Below are 18,001 nucleotides of genomic sequence, written 5' to 3' on the forward strand. Positions count from 1 at the left end.
AATTCGAATGGAAGAGAAGCAAGTCTTGGCCCAGCTGGAGAGAGAGGCGGCTGAGAGAAAGAGAGAGGCGGCTGAGAGAAAGAGAGAGGCGGATGAGAGAAAGAGAGAGGCGGCTGAGAGAAAGAGAGAGGCTGCTAAGAGAGAAGAAAAAGCTCGTAAGGGACGTCTGGAGGTGCTGGCTGCTGAGGAGGAGACTCGCAAGGTGCAGCAGGAGACTCACAAAATACAACAAGAAACTGCTAGACTCCAGCTCCAAGTCAAAAAAGCAAGGGAAGAACGGCAGAAACTGTATCCTCTTGGAAATCCAGTTTATAACTGTGTTGATATATGGGGTTACTCTGGGCAGTTTTCTGTGTTTAACCAGTTTTGCTATGGCTGGGGAGATGGAAGTTCTAACCTGGGGAGAAATATCTGTTTGTCTGTACAAGAAAGCAGTTTGTCTGGGAATGAAGTTTCTGAATGTCTGTCTGATGTCTCAGAAGTTAATCTGGAGTTAGATCAAGAGCAGAAAGATCTCATTGGGGAGGAAAATGTTTCTCAGGAGCAGATTAAAGTAGATGGTCAGGTTAAATCCCTAACTGAAGAAGGAAAGGGTAAATTTGTAATGGGTAATGGATTGGTGGCTAGTGCAGCTTGTAGAAGTAAACCTGAAATGGGTAACTGTGATTTGCTAAAAGTAGCTCAGTGTAGTGAAAAAAGCAGCAGCTTATCTGTTGGGAGTGGCAATGTGCCTGGTAGGGAAAGTTTGGAGGAGCCTAGGCAGCCTTGTGAGCTGATGGCTTTGTCTAATCAGCAGTTTGGGAAGGGAGGGATAGTGGAAAATGAGTGTCCATATCCCTTACCTGTTTCCTGTGAGGAGAAATGTGACAGTGGAGGGAATGTGCCTGTGTCTGTCAGGAGTATTGACTTGCCTATGAAGGAAGCTACCCCAGTCTCCAAGCAGTTGTCTGTGAACAGCCCTGTGTGCTGGGACAAGGGAAGTGAAATCCCAAGCTGTGTGTCTGGTAAAGGAGAATGTGTCTCCGGCTCTTCTGTGTCTGTGGAGCAGACAGAAGGTGCCTTTCAGCCTGTGATGGTTGAGGGTGATTCAGTTGTCTCGAAGTTGGTTGTAAATACAGCTAAAGCCCAGGAAGGGAATGGTCCTGAGTTTGGGTCTGCTGGGGAGAATGGCACTGTGACTAGGTTGCATCCAGTTAGTGTCTTAGCAAAATCCCAGAGAACAGACAATTCTGGTGCTTGTGGTTTGCCAGTTGCTAATGTGTGGTTGGAAAAGGGTGCAGCAACTCTGTCTGATCAGGGTGATACCCCAGCCAGGGCACAAGGAGAGCATAAAGGTGATTTAATTGTGTTACCGACTGACAGTTTGACAACTTGTAGCAAGAAGGAAAAGATTCCTGAACTTGTTCATGGCCAAGGGAAGGAGATTGTTTCTAACCTGTTATCTAGAAAGTCTGTAGCATCTGTGGTTGCTCAGGGAAGTGTTCCTGTAGAGCAAGCCCTAGGTGAAGAGGGGAAGGGCAGAATTTCTGTGAGGGGTGAATTGCTGCTTAGAGAAGCTCCTAGGGAAAGGAATCCTCATGGTAGCCTGTGCAAGCAGTTTACTGCAACTGAAGGGTGTAAAAGTGATTTAATCAAGAAAGTTTCAGTTCCTAACAGCCAGAAATTTTCTGTTGTGAATGGATCCACTGACTTTCCTTTTGAGAGATCCAGTGTGGGCAGCTTTGAAAAGGTCTCAGGTGGAGTAGAAGCTGTTAAGGAAGTTGAGCAGCCCTATAACCACCTGGCTGTGTGTGGCCAGCTTGTTGGTGGGGAGACAATGCTGTTGGGACAGGAATGTCTCCATGCTGAATCTGTAAGTAAGCAGTCTGTGCTTCAGGATCTGAGGACAGATTCGGTTACTGGTGTTTCAGAGCAGAACAGTTGTATGGCTAAATGCTTGAGGAGGCAGGGGAGAGCAAGCCAGCTCTCACCCTCAGACTCTTTGGATTTGTGTGGTACCTCTGTGAGACAAAGTCCAGCCTTGGAATCCATAGCAGCTGAAGAGTTAAAAGCTAGTGTCTGTGTTGATGCGAATTACTTGGCTGGCAGGGAGAAGACAGAATTGCTAATAGCTGTTAGCACAGAGGGCCCGCCCCATCAGCCAGTGAATTCTGTTAAGCAAGAGAAATCAGGGTTTAATCCAGAAGGAAAGAGAAGACTGAATTTTGCAAAGGGAAGCCACAGGTTAACCCTAAAATGCCCAAACTCCAATGGTATTGAGCCAAGGGTGTGGCATGACAAACATGTTTGTAGATGGACACTTGCAATCAATTTGTTGTTATTGCTAATGCTAACTGTAACAATGTACAATGTGCCTAATCTTTTGGAAAATCCCTTAAACATGTTGAAAGGAATACATGAAAACACACTTTATGTTAAAGGGCCTTGCTATACTGATGTTTCACAGTTAATGCATGTAAACAGTGTTGGAACTTTTCACAGGGGAAAATACATTCCAGACCTGATGTGCTGTATGAAAGGGGAAACTGAGGCACACTACCATATTGCTTTCATGGCTAAATGCCAAGATTCCTGTACTATGAACAACCTCAATATCTACATTGGTTTAATGTTATTTGGGTTCAAAACATTGGCCAGAACTGGTATGGATAAAGTAGCAATTTTCTTTAGCTCTTGGCAAGATCACATGAAACATACAGGAACCATGCTGCAAAAGCTAACCAAGTTATACCTTGAGTTTGTAAAGAGATCCATTCATGTTATTGAACATGACTTTGATAAACCATTTCGATTATACACTGGTACGGCCTCTAGCCCAACACTAGCTGTAGTGAGACAGACCCAAGGAAAGGGGGCTCTTGGGATGCAGTCAGCGATGTTTTGTCATCCCTTCCTGCATCAATTTTGCGTTGGGGGTGTGACGTTATTGATATAAATGGGGACCATATAGAACATGGGTTGCAACCAAGGTCCTGTAGTGGCTCCAAATCCTAAGTAAAGGGGGTCATATAAGGTGTCTAAGACCAGGTTCTGGGTTGCTGATTATAATTATGCTGTCTATATGTCTGTATCATTTTTAGTTGAAGTTATGAATGTTGGCTCTATGCTGTCTGTATTTCAAGTTTGTGCTGTGCTTCTGGGGGAAGCCTCCCAGACAAGCTGGTGTTAGCTCTGCCTAGCCTGTTTGATGGCCCATTAAGGACCGTCAGCTACACAATGGACCCATGGAGAGAAGGCAGACACGCCTTGTGACTCAGCAAAGTATGCAGGGACTGGCCCATGTGACTCCAGGCTCCATTTTGCTGTAAATTTCCACAGTGAAGACAAAGAGATTCTTACACCTGGAAAAGTCTATATAAGGCTGATGCTTCATCTCCATCTTGTCTTCAATCCTGCTTCTGACCTCTGGAAGGACTTTGCTACAAACTGAAGCTTTACACAAGGGACTGAACGACCCATCCCAGTGGGGGATGTATTCCAGAGACTCAATTTGAACCTGCAGTTTATGCCATCACTGCTGCAAGCCTGAACTAAGAACTTTGCCATTACTGTATGTAATTGATTCCATTTAACCAATTCTACCTCTCATTTCCACCTTTTTCCCTTTGTAAATAAACCTTTAGATTTTAGATTCTAAAGGATTGGCAACAGCGTGATTTGTGGGTAAGATCTGATGTGTATATTGACCTGGGTCTGGGGCTTGGTCCTTTGGGATCGAGGGAACCGTTTTCTTTTATTGGGGTGTTGGTTTTCATAACCATTCATCCCCAGGACGAGTGCACTGGTGGTGATGCTGGGAGACTGGAGTGTCTAAGGAAATTGCTTGTGTGACTTGTGGTTAGCCAGTGGGGTGAGACCAAAGTCCTTTTTGTCTGGCTGGTTTGGTTGGCCTTAGAGGTGGAAAAACCCCAGCCTAGGGCTGTGACTGCCCTGTTTGAGCAATTGGTCCTGATTTGGCACTCTCAGTTGGGTCCCGCCAGAATCGCTCCGTCACAATGAGATACGCCTTTTTTGAACTGCACCGCATCATTGGCTCATATTCAGTTTGTGATCCACTATCATCCCCTGGATCCTTTTCAGCAATGCTACCACCTAGCCAGTGATTCCCCACTTTGTAGTTGTGCATTTGATTTTTCCTTCCTAAGTGAAGTACTTTGCAATTGTTTTTAATTAATTTCATCTTGTTGATTTCAGTCCCGTTCTCCTGGAGGGTAACTCAGGAGGGGAAGGTGGAGGAATGCAAGAGCCCAGACAGCCGGTACATATTTTCAAGGAAAGTATGATTTAGTTGGGGTTGGTCCTGCTTTGAGCAGGGGGTTGGACTAGATACCTCCTGAGGTCCCTTCCAACCCTGAGATTCTATGATTCCATGAAGCTGTAAAGGAAGAGAATTACCCAGAGTCTTGCAGCAACAAAGGCAGGAAGATAGAACTGGTCAAAAAATGGGTCCCCCTCCACCTACTGAAAATTTTGTTTTTTTGACAAAAATTCAAATACTGAAAAATGTCAGGCAAACCCCACAATATTTCTACTTGGAAATGCTGCGGTGCCTCATGGGAGTTGTGGTTCAGATTCCTCACTCTCCCATTCTCCTCTAGAGGCAGGGCTCTCTGGTTGGACTACATCTCCCATGAGGTACCATGGTCTCTTCTCAGAGAGGGGAGAGGCAGTGCATCATGGGAGTTCCTGGCTCCCGGGGCCAGCCACCCCATGAGAGGGATGCAGAGGAAGGATCGTCCACTGAAAAGCAGCTTGGAGGATCATAAAAATTAAAGATGGGAGAGACCTTTTGGGCGATGATCTGTTCTGAGTGAAATTCGCCCCTCGGCTGTGTGCCTAGACATGCCTAGACGGGGGATTATTTAGTGTCCAGTGCCAGGCCGAATGCACACTCAAAAGAGGAACTTTTGCACACTAAGCAGTGAAAGTGCGGCCCAGTGGGTAGGGAGGGGGATCAGATTTTAATCCCCTCTCTGCTACTGATCCACTTTGTGCCCCTTGGCAAGTCACTTCCCCTCTCAGCGCCTGTTTCCCCTGCTACCCTGTGGCTGTCTTGTCTATTTAAACTGGGAAAGCTCTCTGGGGCAGGGCCTGTCTGTACAGCACCTAGCACAGCGAGGTCCTGAGCACAGCTGTGACCGCTAGGTGCTGGGGTGATACAAACAGGGATTTCACTCTGTGTTCCTAGGTTTGAGGGTCTACCGACGTGGTATTCCTGAGCTCGCCAGCAGCGAGAAACGCTCCCTTTCTCCGCTCCTGCTGGGATTTCATTTAAAGCAGCCAGGTTACAGCTGAGGAGGGGGAAGCAGAGAGGCACCGGTGAGGCGTCCGAGCCACAGCTAGCTCCTAACTCTCCTGCGGACAGCACCGACGGCCTGTTCCTGTGCCTGCACCGCTCAGGCGGAGGAGAGGCGTCTCGGGGAGAGAAGGGGCTGAAAATAGACCCATCTTAGGGACAAGCAAAGCAGCAGCAGGCCTGTCTGAGAGGCAGGGGAGAGAGAGAAGATGCCACCGGAGGAGAAAGACAGGCCCGTGTGGGGGTCTCTCGAGTTCACTCTTAGTGAAGGAGAAATGAAAGGCCAGGAATAAATACGTTCAGTGAACAGCTTCCACCTCTGTGCAGTGTCACGTAACTTCAAGAGGAAGGCTGGGCTGGGGTCAGGGCACCAGCCAGAGACGTGGCTCACCCAGGTTCAGTTCCCTGCCTTACCACAGACTCCCTTAGGTTTTGTGCTGTGGTTTCTCATCAGTCACATGGGGAGCCTTGCAGGGGTGGTGTGAGGATTGATGCATTAAAGATCGTGGGGTGCTCAGGCACTATAGTAATGGGGGCCAGATAAGCACCTTGACAGATAGAGATCAATGGTAAACTCTCCTCCTGCACCCCCACTGGAGTCAGACGCTGAAATGAACAACCGAGCGCAGAATTCAGCCCTGACACGCTGGTGTATCGATTTGGGCAGTGCTTGTGTCTCATAATAGAGCACAAGGGGACATCTGCTGAAATACCAAGGTGGCAAATTCAAAGCTGGTGGGAGAAAATATTTTTTTCACACAATGCACAAGGAGCCGGTGGAACTCATTGCCACTAGACAACACTGGGGGATTGGGACCCCCACAATCTGGGGGCGCTGTATTCCTCTGCGCAAGGGGTACAAAGGGGAACCTGGTGGCCTGTGTAATTACTTTGTATTGCTCTATCTAGGCACTTGTACAGCCTCCATCCCCTTAGCTTGTGAGGGTGCTTGCCAAGCGGGCCGTGCGTAAGGTGTCCCACGGCGATGTCCCATGGGACCCTTCTTAATATGAGGCGGTGATCTGGCCATTAGAGCTTGTAAAGAGCTTTGAGCCCTTCCCTGGAGAGCTGGAGAGACCAGCAAAGGGGCTGCTGTTCCCACCGCTCGGGGGCTCCTGGAGATTTGCAGTGGAACTAAGCAGTGAATGGAAGTTACCGTGTCCGTCCGTGGAGCACTGGCAGGGTGTCTGAGCAGCCCTCGCCATTTTACTGCAGGTCTCGCAATCCTTGGTGTTTTCCTTAAAGCCCCAGGCTCCTGGAGGCTCCGGATGAAGCACGAATCTCGGCTTCCAGTTATAAAAAAAGGAAAATATCTAGCCTTCCGGGCTAGCTCAAAATGTGACCTGCGTGCGGCCTCGAGGCTCAGAAGGCAACGCAGAAGATCTTCCCTACTGATTATTTTTTAAAACTGCATGAACTAAACCACTCTCAGGGGGCCTGACTCATGATTCAGTCCTGCCTGGATCTGGTCACTTAAACACCCTGGCTCTGGCTGAGCTGTCACGGATCCTCCTGGGCTGTGTCTACACTAGGAGTGAGGGGTGGGATTCCTCTACCTGTGCGCCCAGGCTGGCCCTCTCTCTCCTTGAGCTAGTGCGAGTGTAAATAGAGGGGTAGCCGTGGCGGCACGGCTTAGCCATGTCGATTACGTACCCGCTGGTGTCAGGCGGGTTTGTGCTCAGCATGGCTAAGCCGGGCCTCCGCTGCCGATGGCCGGGCGACCGCAGCTTTATCCTCACCTAGCTCCACGACAGCCACTGCGAGTATGTGCGTGCGAGCAGGGGAATCGCCCCCTCGCGTGGAGTGTAGACGCAGCCAAAGCGAGCGCCGCACGGACACTTACCGTCATGAGGGTTTAGTGTTATTTGGCCGGACGGGGAGAGGAAGGAGGAGCCCCGCTACACGCTTGTGACCCCTGTTGTGTTTGCACCAGCGACTGGCCCCCAATAAACAGTGGGCCTCTGATTGCTGACAACACTGCGCGCCAAAATCACGCCCAGTCCTGGACACATCTGGGGTCCTGGCACTTCAGAGCCAGGTCTGAATGGAAGTACAGTTGCAAAACTCGCTCCGTAATCGCCGGCTGGAGCGGCTGTCTCCCGGCACGCAGCGGAGGGAGCGACACAAGAGGGACTGCGCTGCTGGGATGAATCCAGCAGACACAGGGACTCCCCGCTGTGGGCGCGGCCTGTGGAACTGGACAGGAATGAAGCCAGTGGGGTTCTGCAGAAAGGACTCGGAAAGCCGAGCGAACGTAACAGAACTAGCCGAGGGTGCTGCCGGTCAGGAACAGGACGTGTCGGCAGAGCTGGGAGTAAGGCAGAGAGCAGGATAGGATGAGCAGGGGGACTGCAGGTCAGAGTCGAGCACCAGTGGCAGAGCCATGGAGGGCAGGCCTGGGATAGCAGGGGGCTGCGGGTCAGGATTCAGGGGCACTGGCAGAGCTGGGGGGCTGAGATCATAGGCTCCGACTCCATGGGTGCTCTGGGGCTGGAGCACCCATGGGGAAAAATTGGTGGGTGCTCTGCTACCCACCAGCAGCCAAGCTCCCCTCACCGCCCCCCCGCCTCACCTCACCTCCTCCTCCACCTCCACCCCTGAGCACACCACGTCCCCACTTCTCCCCCTGGCGCCGAGCTGCTCTGGGAGGGACGGGGAAGGAGCAGGAACAGGGCTCGCTCAGGGGAGGAGGCCGGGCTGGGGCGGGGATTTGGGGAAGGACAGGGGCGGCTCTAGCTTTTTTGCCACCCCCAGCACGGCAGGCAGGCTGGCGTCGGCGGCTTGCCTGCGGGAGGTCCCCAGTTCCGAGGCTTCGGCAAACCTGCCGCCGAATTGCCGCTGAATCTGCGGGACCGGCGGCCCCCCCGCAGGCAAGCTGCCAAAGGCAGCCTGACTGCCACCCTCGCCGGGACCGGCAGGGCGCCCCCTACGACTTGCCGCCCCAGGCACGTGCTTGGAGCGCTGGTGCCTGGAGCCGCCGCTGGGGAAGGAGTCCAATGAGGCAGGGAGGGGCGGAGTTGGGGCAGGGACTTTGGGGAAGGGGTTTGGAATGGGGGTGGGGCAGGGGTGGAGTTGGGGCAGGGCCGGGGCAGAGGCAGAGGCGAGAACCCCCTGGCACCAGCAGAAGTTGGCGCCTATGGCTGGGATAATGGGGGGATGCAGGTCGGGACTGAGGGGCACTACAGGGCTGGGGGGGGGTGACCTTTCAGGAGCCTCCTGAGGTAAGCGTTGAGCCAGGACCCCCGCCTGCACCCCAACCCCCGGCCCCCGCCGAGAGTCCGCACTGCCGCCCGCAGCCATACTGCCTCCCAGAGCCCGATCCCCCTCCAGCACCCATACGGCCTCCCAGAGCCCGATCCGCCTCCCGCACCCATACTGCCTCCCAGAGCCCGATCCCCCTCCCGCACCCATACTGCCTCCCAGAGCCCGATCCCCCTCCCACACCCATACTGCCTCTCAGAGCCCGATCCCCCTCCCGCACCCATACTGCCTCCCAGAGCCCGATCCCCCTCCCACACCCATACTGCCTCTCAGAGCCCGATCCCCCTCCTGCACCCAAACTCCCTCCCAGAGCCTACACCTCACACCCCCTCCCACTCCCAAACTCCCTCCCAAAGCCCACATCCTGACACCCTCCTGCACCCAAACTCCCTCCCAGAGCCCTCATCCCGACCCTCTCCTGCACCCCAACCCCCTGCCCCAGCCTAGAGTCCACACTGCCTCCCGCACCCATACCGCCTCCCAGAGCCCGATCCCCCTCCCGCACCCATACTGCCTTCCAGAGCCTGCACCCTGCACCCCCTCCTGCACCCAAACTTCCCTCCCAGAGCCCGATCCCCCTCCTGCATCCAAACTCCCTCCCAGAGCCCGCACCCTGCACCCCCCCCGCATCCAAACTCCCTCCCAGAGCCCTCACCCCTCACCCCCTCCCACACCCATACTGCCTTCCAGAGCCCGCACCCCGCACCCCCTCCCACACCCAAACTCCCTCCCAGAGCCCGATCCCCCTCCTGCACCCAAACTTCCCTCCCAGAGCCTGCACCCTGCACTCCCTCCCACACCCATACCGCCTCCCAGAGCCCGATCCCCCTCCCGCACCCCAACTGCCTCCCAAAGCCTGCACCCTGCACCCCCTCCTGCACCCAAACTTCCCTCCCAGAGCCTGCGCTCCTCACCCCCCCCAAACCCAAACTTCCCTCCCAGAGCCTGCACCTCACACCCCCTCCCACTCCCAAACTCCCTCCCAAAGCCCACATCCTGACACCCTCCTGCACCCAAACTCCCTCCTAGAGCCCTCATCCCGACCCTCTCCTGCACCCCAACCCCCTGCCCCAGCCTAGAGTCCACACTGCCTCCCGCACCCATACCGCCTCCCAGAGCCCGATCCCCCTCCCGCACCCATACTGCCTTCCAGAGCCCGATCCCCCTCCCGCACCCATACCGCCTCCCAGAGCCCGATCCCCCTCCCGCACCCATACTGCCTTCCAGAGCCTGCACCCTGCACCCCCTCCTGCACCCAAACTTCCCTCCCAGAGCCCGATCCCCCTCCTGCATCCAAACTCCCTCCCAGAGCCTGCACCCTGCACCCCCCCCGCATCCAAACTCCCTCCCAGAGCCCGATCCCCCTCCCGCACCCATACTGCCTCCCAGAGCCCACTCCCCCTCCTGCATCCAAACTCCCTCCCAGAGCCCACTCCCCTTCCTGCACCCAAACTTCCCTCCCAGAGCCTGCGCTCCCCACGCCCCCAAACCCAAACTTCTCTCCAAAAGCCTGCGCCCCTCACCCCTCCCACTCCCAAACTCCCTCCCAAAGCCCACATCCTTACACCCTCCTGCACCCAAACTCCCTCCCAGAGCCTGATCCCGACCCTCTCCTGCACCCAAACTCCCTGCCCCAGCCTGAGGACAGTGAGTGAGGGTGGGGGAGCGTGGGCGACGGAGGGAGGGGGGATGCAGTGAACAGGCGGTGGGGCCTCGGAGAAGGGGCAGGACCAGGCCGTCGCTGCTAGAGCTGCACTGGGACACAAAAGCACTTATCAATTACCCCGGGGTTCCCGCCCCCCGGTCCTGTGATCTAGCCACTACCCCACCTCTGCGCACAGGCACCACTAGCTATTTCTTTGCGCTGTTCCCTGCTGGAGTTACAGCGGCTGCGGTTAACACATTGTGAGCAGAGTAGTGCTCCTCGGTTACAGTCATCCATCGTTAGCTAGAATCCCCCTCCCCTTGCCGCCACAAGGCTGCCGGCTACCGTCCTGTGGGCCCAGAGTGGGGTGCCAGGCCCGTGAGCTGGTGATCCGCTCCCCTGGACGTATTCAGCACTCTCCAGAAAGGGGTTTGTGCATCTCCTTCCGGAGGAGAGGATTCCTAGCGGGCTTACGGGTGACTACGAATGAGGCTGGGAGAAAGCACTGTTGGGGGAATAAATGCAGCAGCCCTGGATAAAGTCTGGTTCCCGGCAGGATCTAGGACCCACAACGCATTCAGTCAATTTCATTTCATAACCCTTAGCCAGTCACTTTTCGGGGGAGGGGAGGGGCTGATCAAACTACCTGGTTTAAAACCTTAGGATTCCATGAAGCGACTGGGTCAAATCCTGGCAGATCTGACTCAGCGCCGGCCCTTTCCAAAGTCCGGCACTTCCACCCAGGTCCACGCAGCTTGCTGCCTTTTCGCCACCCAGGCTCCACGGCCTGTTTGGCCAGAACAGGGGTTTGTCCGGGTTTTCTCTGGCAAACCTGCTCTCTGTGCGGTGGCTGCTCTCCTACGCTTTGGGGGCTGGGTGCCCCATGGGGGTACGATGCCATGGGGTCCCTGGGTTGGAAGGTGCTACAGAAACATCTGAGGCCGCGGGGTCCCTGGGTTGGAAGGTGCTATAGAAACATCTGAGGCCGCGGGGTCCCTGGGTTGGAAGGTGCTATAGACACATCTGAGGCCGCGGGGTCCCTGGGTTGGAAGGTGCTATAGACACATCTCAGGCCGTGGGGTCCCTGGGTCGGAAGGTGCTACAGACACATCTCAGGCCACGGTGTCCCTGGGTTGGAAGGTGCTACAGACACATCTCAGGCCGTGGGGTCCCTGGGTCGGAAGGTGCTACAGACACATCTCAGGCCACGGGGTCCCTGGGTCGGAAGGTGCTACAGACACATCTCAGGCCACGGGGTCCCTGGGTCGGAAGGTGCTACAGACACATCTCAGGCCACGGTGTCCCTGGGTTGGAAGGTGCTACAGACACATCTCAGGCCGTGGGGTCCCTGGGTCGGAAGGTGCTATAGACACATCTGAGGCCGTGAGGTCCCTGGGTCGGAAGGTGCTATAAACACATCTCAGGCCACGGGGTCCCTGGGGAAGGGGTGAGCACCCCCTGGCACGGAAGGTGCTACAGAAACATCTTACACTGTTAACTGGTGCGCAACCACCTTCAAGAAACTAGCGCAGAACTCGGGGTTACAGACTGGAAAGCGACCTGGTGTGACAATAAGGACCGAAGTCAAGCGGTCTCAGAGGCACAGTCGCAGGTACAGATCCGGCCCTTTGCCCGTCTTCGAGGCTGTGTGAGCCCCACCAAGGCAAGGGAGCTGCTGTGGCCTGAGCACGGGTTCTGACCCCCGCCCTGAGCACGGGATCTGACCCCCACCCTGAGCACGGGATCTGACCCCCACCCTGAGCACGGGATCTGACCCCTGCCCTAGGAAGATGCCAGGGGTCAATAGGGCCACACGGACAGTTTCCAAACTTTACTGGCTCATGTGCCTCCTTTGCTGGGGTGTGACTGGGGGGCAAATCGAGCTCCCGGGCCAGGACCCCTGGGCGACTCTGCCCCCTGCATAGAGCACAAACCCCACAGGTGGGTCTCTTCCCCCCCGCCTCAGAGCTGGTGGGGATCCCCGCTTCGCAGAGGGGGGACACAGAAGGTGGGTCTCTTCCCCCCCATCTCAGAGCTGGTGGGGATCCCCGCTTCGCAGAGGGGGGACACAGAAGGTGGGTCTCTTCCCCCCCGCCTCGGAGCTGGTGGGGATCCCCGCTTCGCAGAGGGGGGACACAGAAGGCGGGTCTCTTCCCCCCCGCCTCGGAGCTGGTGGGGATCCCCGCTTCGCAGAGGGGGGACACAGAAGGTGGGTCTCTTCCCCCCCGCCTCGGAGCTGGTGGGGATCCCCGCTTCGCAGAGGGGGGACACAGAAGGTGGGTCTCTTCCCCCCCGCCTCGGAGCTGGTGGGGATCCCCGCTTTGCAGAGGGGGGGCACAGAAGGTGGGTCTCTTCCCCCCCGCCTCGGAGCTGGTGGGGATCCCCGCTTCGCAGAGGGGGGACACAGAAGGTGGGTCTCTTCCCCCCGTCTCGGAGCTGGTGGGGATCCCCGCTTCGCAGAGGGAGGACACAGAAGGTGGGTCTCTTCCCCCCCGCCTCGGAGCTGGTGGGGATCCCCGCTTCGCAGAGGGGGGACACAGAAGGTGGAAGAGAACGTGGGGGCCCTGCTCCCAGCCAGCCCTGCCCGCCACTGGGCCACCGCCAAGCACGGCCAAGCTGCGCCCGGACCCTGGGGGCAGGTGACTCTGTCTCTCCCCATGGAAAGACCCGGGGGCTGTTTGCCTGGGGGGCCCGAGAAGGCAGCCAAAGGGGGGTGAATCTGCAGCGTCCTCCGCGTGGGGACACTAGCCCCGGCCACAGAGCCCGGGCAACGCGGGACCCCGCGCCCCGCCTCTCCCCTGCCCCGCGGGACCCAGCAGCCCCCAGCCCCGCGGAGAACTTTTCCTCCCCCCCGCGGGCCAGCGGCTCCCCCCTACCTCTGAACGCCGCCTTGGCGAGCCGGTCCCCCTTGCCCCGCAGCCCGGTCACCGCCTTGAGGCGCACGAGCAGCGCCATGGTGCGCCCTGGAGAGCCCCTGCGCCGCCGGAGCGCAGCGCAGCCTCCACGCCCGCCTCTGCTCCGCTGGCCGGCGCCGGGGAGCCGCTCAATTATTCAGGAGCTGCCCGCGCCGCGCTCCGGGCCGGCCGTGCGCTCCTCTCCTGCGCCCCAGCGCTGCAGCCAGCCCCCGGCGGGAGGGGGCCGCGCAGCCTTCCACGCTCCGCCAGGCAGGCGGGGAGGGGCGCCTTTCCCGGACTCCTGGGTCCCCCGCCCCGGCCTTGGACTTCAGCTCCCTGCGCCTCCCGCTAGCCTGGGACTTGGGTCCCACTCCCTGCCCTGCCCTGCCCCAGGTTCCCTGCGTCACCTTCTGGCGCCTGCAGGAGCCAGGCTGGGGGCGGGGGTTGCACCCGGACCCGAAACATGGCTTTGAAGTTGCACCTCTGAAGCCTTTGCTGGGCAATTCCCCGTCCCCAGGAGGGAGCTCCTGGCACTGCCCTGCCTCAGGGTGGGGGAGGATAAACACCTGAGCGCTTGTGCGGTGCTTTGAGATCTCCGGATGAAAAGTTCTCTGCAAGAGCCGGCGATGGTTCGTCCCCACCCCACAGAAGCCAGGGGAGGGCGGGAGGGAGGGCGGTGTGAGCTCTCACCGACTCCCGCTCCCTGGCTGGGCTGGCCAGGGGTGTGTGTTTAATGGGGAAGATGCTATCTCAATGGGAAGTCAGCACATACAGCTCTGCACCTTCGCACCTCTCTGCTTTCCAATGCACAGACATGAAGGGACCCTCAACATCCCAGTGACAGGGCAGGGAATTGTCATTCATTGACAGAGGGGGAAACTGAGGCACCGAACTGTTAAATGACTTTCCCAAAGACACATGGGGAATCGCTGTCCAAGCTAGGATTAGTCTCCATTTCCCTGCCCATGGAATGGACCCAACCCCAGGGCCAACGAGGAGGGGTGGGGGAAGCCGGTACAAATTACCGGGGCCCGGCTGCCCCGGCCCTGTTTAGCCGGTCTGCCCTTGCTGGGGGGCCTGAAAATTTTTTTCCACCAGGGCCCAAACCCGCTCTTGGCGGCCCTGCCCAACCCATGGGTGTCAGTCGGGTTAGAACCTGGAGCTTTCAACACTGCAGCCCAGATTTCTATCACTTGAGTTAAACAAGTAACCCCATTAGCAGGCTGCAGCAGTAGGCTGTTATCCTGTAGGCAACCAGCCAGTAAAAGGGGCAACACACACGCTGACAGCAGTCTGGATTACAGCAGCCACAAGAGGGGCACATTCATACCGTTTATAAACGCATTATCTGAGCCATAGATCAAAATGGGATTTCGCCACCTCCCCCACTGCCTTTTCCCCCAGCAGCTGGACCTGCATCAACACCCCAGCTCCAACAAGCCATCGCAAACACTGGGGCAGTTTCATGTCAGAGCCAAACTCTCGGGTCCAGGCTGCTCTCTATGAGATGGGATCCCATCCCCTCAAACCCACAGCCACGCCACATGTCCTAGCACTGCCCGGGGCTGCTGCTACTTGTTTGGGATCCCCCCTCTGTCCGCCTGTCTGACTAAAGAGCGGGCAGGCTGCACCGAGGGGGCACACGCCTGTCCCAGCTCTGCCCCTCCCCGGCCCAGTCTGTTCCCTAGTCTCCTCTTCCCTTTCCTGTGTTGTGATTCCCATTAGCCAAGTGCCTACAAGCCCCCGTCACGGACCAGGACCCCAGCGTGCTGGGCACTGCACCCAGAGCAAACACAGCCCCTAGACTGACCCGCCTCCCTGCACCCGGAACAAAGTGCCTTTGCTTCTGAGGGAAATTTCAAATCCAAAATGGAAGACAATCACTTTATAGAACAAGCCCCCTCCACAGGCAAGGGACGGGAGGCGGGCCCCTGCTGACTGAGCCGGCACACAGCGAGGGCTGCACTGACGGACCAGCCAGGGGAGCGGCCAGCCCCACACGCTGCATCTGTGTCCTGCCACCAGCCTTGCACACCCACCCCCCTCGTCAGCCACTGGAAACCCCTCACACACACCGCTGGCGGGTGGGCGGCTGGTGAACAGGGATCTGGCCGGCAGCAGGCCCTGCCAGTACTGATAGGGGAGGGGACAGAAACTATGGGACAATTTGCCCGTTTTTAAGAAAAAGTCGTGACCCCTGCAGGATATGCGGTCACGCTATGCATATATCTAGCTGGTGATCCTCAGCCAGGAGGCACGCGCCGGGTCACTACTGCTCCTGCAGCAGCTGTCCTGTGGGCTACGAAGCAGTGGAAAATCCTTGGGCTGAATTTCAGAAAGAACAGCTTCCCCTCGCTTTATTCACCGTTCACTCCACATGTGCTCCCTTGGGTGTTTCCCCTCATTCTCTAGTGGCACAAAGCGTGTCACCAAGGCCTTGTCTAAACGGTGAGGAACACAACTGTGTCCTGACCATGTTTTATAACACAGTTTGGTTTTGCTTCTATAGAACTGACCAAACTGTTATACCCATGGCAAAGGAACTACGCTGATCGCTGCTCTGCCTGGGGAAACTGACCGGCAGAACTGCAGCAGTGTAGTTCGACGGCTGTGGCTTTGCCAGTAGGTCTTCCCATGGGGACACTATTCCAGAATAAAAATGATTTTTACTCCAGTTTAATTACTCCGCTTATACTGGCATAGCTGCAACCGTCCAATTATACCACTGTAGTTCTGCCAGTCAGTTCCCCTGTGGAGATTAGCCCTAGCTAAAAGAGAAGATGGATCTTGCTGCAGAATTGCTGTACGCAGAAGGCACATGGAGAAAGAGAGTAGCTCGAGCACTCCTGATATGTTAGCTCTCTCTTTTTTTATATCTTCTCACCTATTTGAAATAATAAACATTCTTGCTTTGGAAGTATCTTTGCTCACATGACAGTACTTAATAACATGGTGTATTTTAGCAATGTACCTGCTCTACGTACCTTTTGCTTTCTGTGTACTGCATCTTTAAGTCGAAGGTCTACCAAAGACAGGCAGGCATTGTGGGAGTTAGGGGCCTAAATATCTCTGAGAGTGCCGTTGTGTTCAGTTTGGCGCAGACTGCCCCAGGCCTCAGGAGACACATATACTATCCTCTCGCCTGTAGACTTTACTTTCGTTCTTTCTTGTTTCCCTTTATTTCAAATAAATCAATTTCCACTGAGAATATAAGGCTGCTACTGATATGTGGGAAAATGTGATGAGAGTATATCTGTAAGGGCTTGCTGTCAGCCTGCTTGTGTCTCTGAAATTATAAATTCCGCTCACTTGCTGCTCGGACAATTCCAAGAAGTGTGAAGTACCAAGCTAGCCCAGGACACCCTTTGTATTTTCAGAACGAGACAGGCAAAACCCTCAGAAATATACAATGGAACACAGGAAATAAGGCATCATTCTCAATCTGTTCCCATCCACTTCTATTAGAGGGCTTTGATTCTTGTCATTCTGCCAGAGAAAAAAATCATTACACTCATTCAGAAGTACATGTAAGTGAACTAACTTTGGATTAATACTGTGTCATTTTCTATTAGGGTCATAATTATATCCTGGCAGTGCTGCCGAAGTAAGAGAATATTCTAACGTAGGAGAGAAGGGTGATAGTCCATATGCAGGACTTCTGCTTGCTGTATATTTGGTCAGTGGGCATTGCACAGGATGGAGCTGTATATCTGGATGGCCCAGCAGGCCCCGTTCTGCTGAAGATAATTCTGGCCTTATGCAGGGTGTATCTTCACTGCGGTAAAATACCCACGGCACTGAATCTCCGAGCCGGGTCAGCTGACCGGGGTGTGCACAGCTCAGGCTGGGGGCTAAGAGTATCAGTGTAGATGTTTGGGTTGGCTGGTGCCTGGGCTTTGAGACCTTCCTCCCTCTGGACTGAATGCCTACACTGCAGTTTTATGGCCCAGCAGCCCTGGGAGCCCGAGGCAGCTGCCCCAGTCTTTTTAATCTCTCCTCATCCGGAAGCGGTTCCATACCCCTTGTCAATTGTGTTGCCCTTCGCTGTACTTTCCCCAATTCTAATCTCTCTCCTGAGATGGGGTGACCAGATTTGCACGCAGTATTCAGGATGCGGGCGTACCGTGGATTTCTATAGTGACATTATATTTTCTGTTTTATTCTCCATCCCTTTCCTAATGGTTCTGTTTGCTTTTTGGCCTGCCGCTGCACACTGAACGGATGTTTGCAGAGAACTATCCACAGTGATTCCAAGATCTCTTTCTTGAGTGGGAACAGCTAATTTAGACCCCATCAGTTTGTATGTATGGTTGGGATTATGTTTTCCAATGTACATTGCTTGGCATTTAGCAACATGGAATTTCATCTGCCATTTTTGTTGCTTCATCACCAGGTTTTGTGGGGTCCCTTTGTAGCTCTTCACAGTCTGATTTGGACTTAACTATCTTGAGCAATTTTGTATCATCTGCAAATTTTGCCTCCTCTGTTTACCCCTTTTTCCAGATCACTGATGAATATGCTGAACAGCACTGGGCCCAGTACAGACCCCTGGGGACCACACCGTGTACCTCTCTCCACTGTGAAAACTGACCCTTTAGCTCTGCCTTTTGTTTCCTGTCTTTTCTGCCTACTTTGCTTAAGAGTCTTTTACAAGGGCCCTTGTCAGAGGCTTTCTGAAAGCCCAAGTACACTGCATCCACCGGATCCCCTGGCTGCCTTCCCGTGATGTAACTGAATGGGACTCTTTCCTTTGGCTGTTTCTCTTCAGTTCCTACTAGTACTTTACCAGCTTCTAGCCTCTCCTCTTTACTAGGCTATAGAGTATCCCCTCTAATGAATCCTCTCTTAAGGGAGGATCCCGGAGCACTATTGGATGCACGAACAATCCACTTTCATCCACTTCCT

The 18,001-nt window shown here is 55.4% G+C and overlaps 1 protein-coding gene across 1 annotated transcript in view; it reads right to left on the reverse strand.

Annotated features, from left to right (window-relative positions):
- The window catches only part of LOC123366017 (otoferlin-like), a 177,162-nt gene extending 164,005 nt beyond the window's left edge, over nucleotides 1–13,157 (reverse strand). Inside the window, exon 1 of the mRNA XM_045009095.1 lies at nucleotides 13,079–13,157. Within this exon, the coding sequence (XP_044865030.1) occupies nucleotides 13,079–13,157 (79 nt within the window). The remainder of the gene's footprint in view (nucleotides 1–13,078) is intronic.
- Between the last annotated feature and the right edge of the window lie 4,844 nt (nucleotides 13,158–18,001).

The sequence above is a fragment of the Mauremys mutica genome, chromosome 3 (assembly GCF_020497125.1).
Source record: "Mauremys mutica isolate MM-2020 ecotype Southern chromosome 3, ASM2049712v1, whole genome shotgun sequence".
Classification (NCBI taxonomy): Eukaryota; Metazoa; Chordata; order Testudines; family Geoemydidae; genus Mauremys; species Mauremys mutica.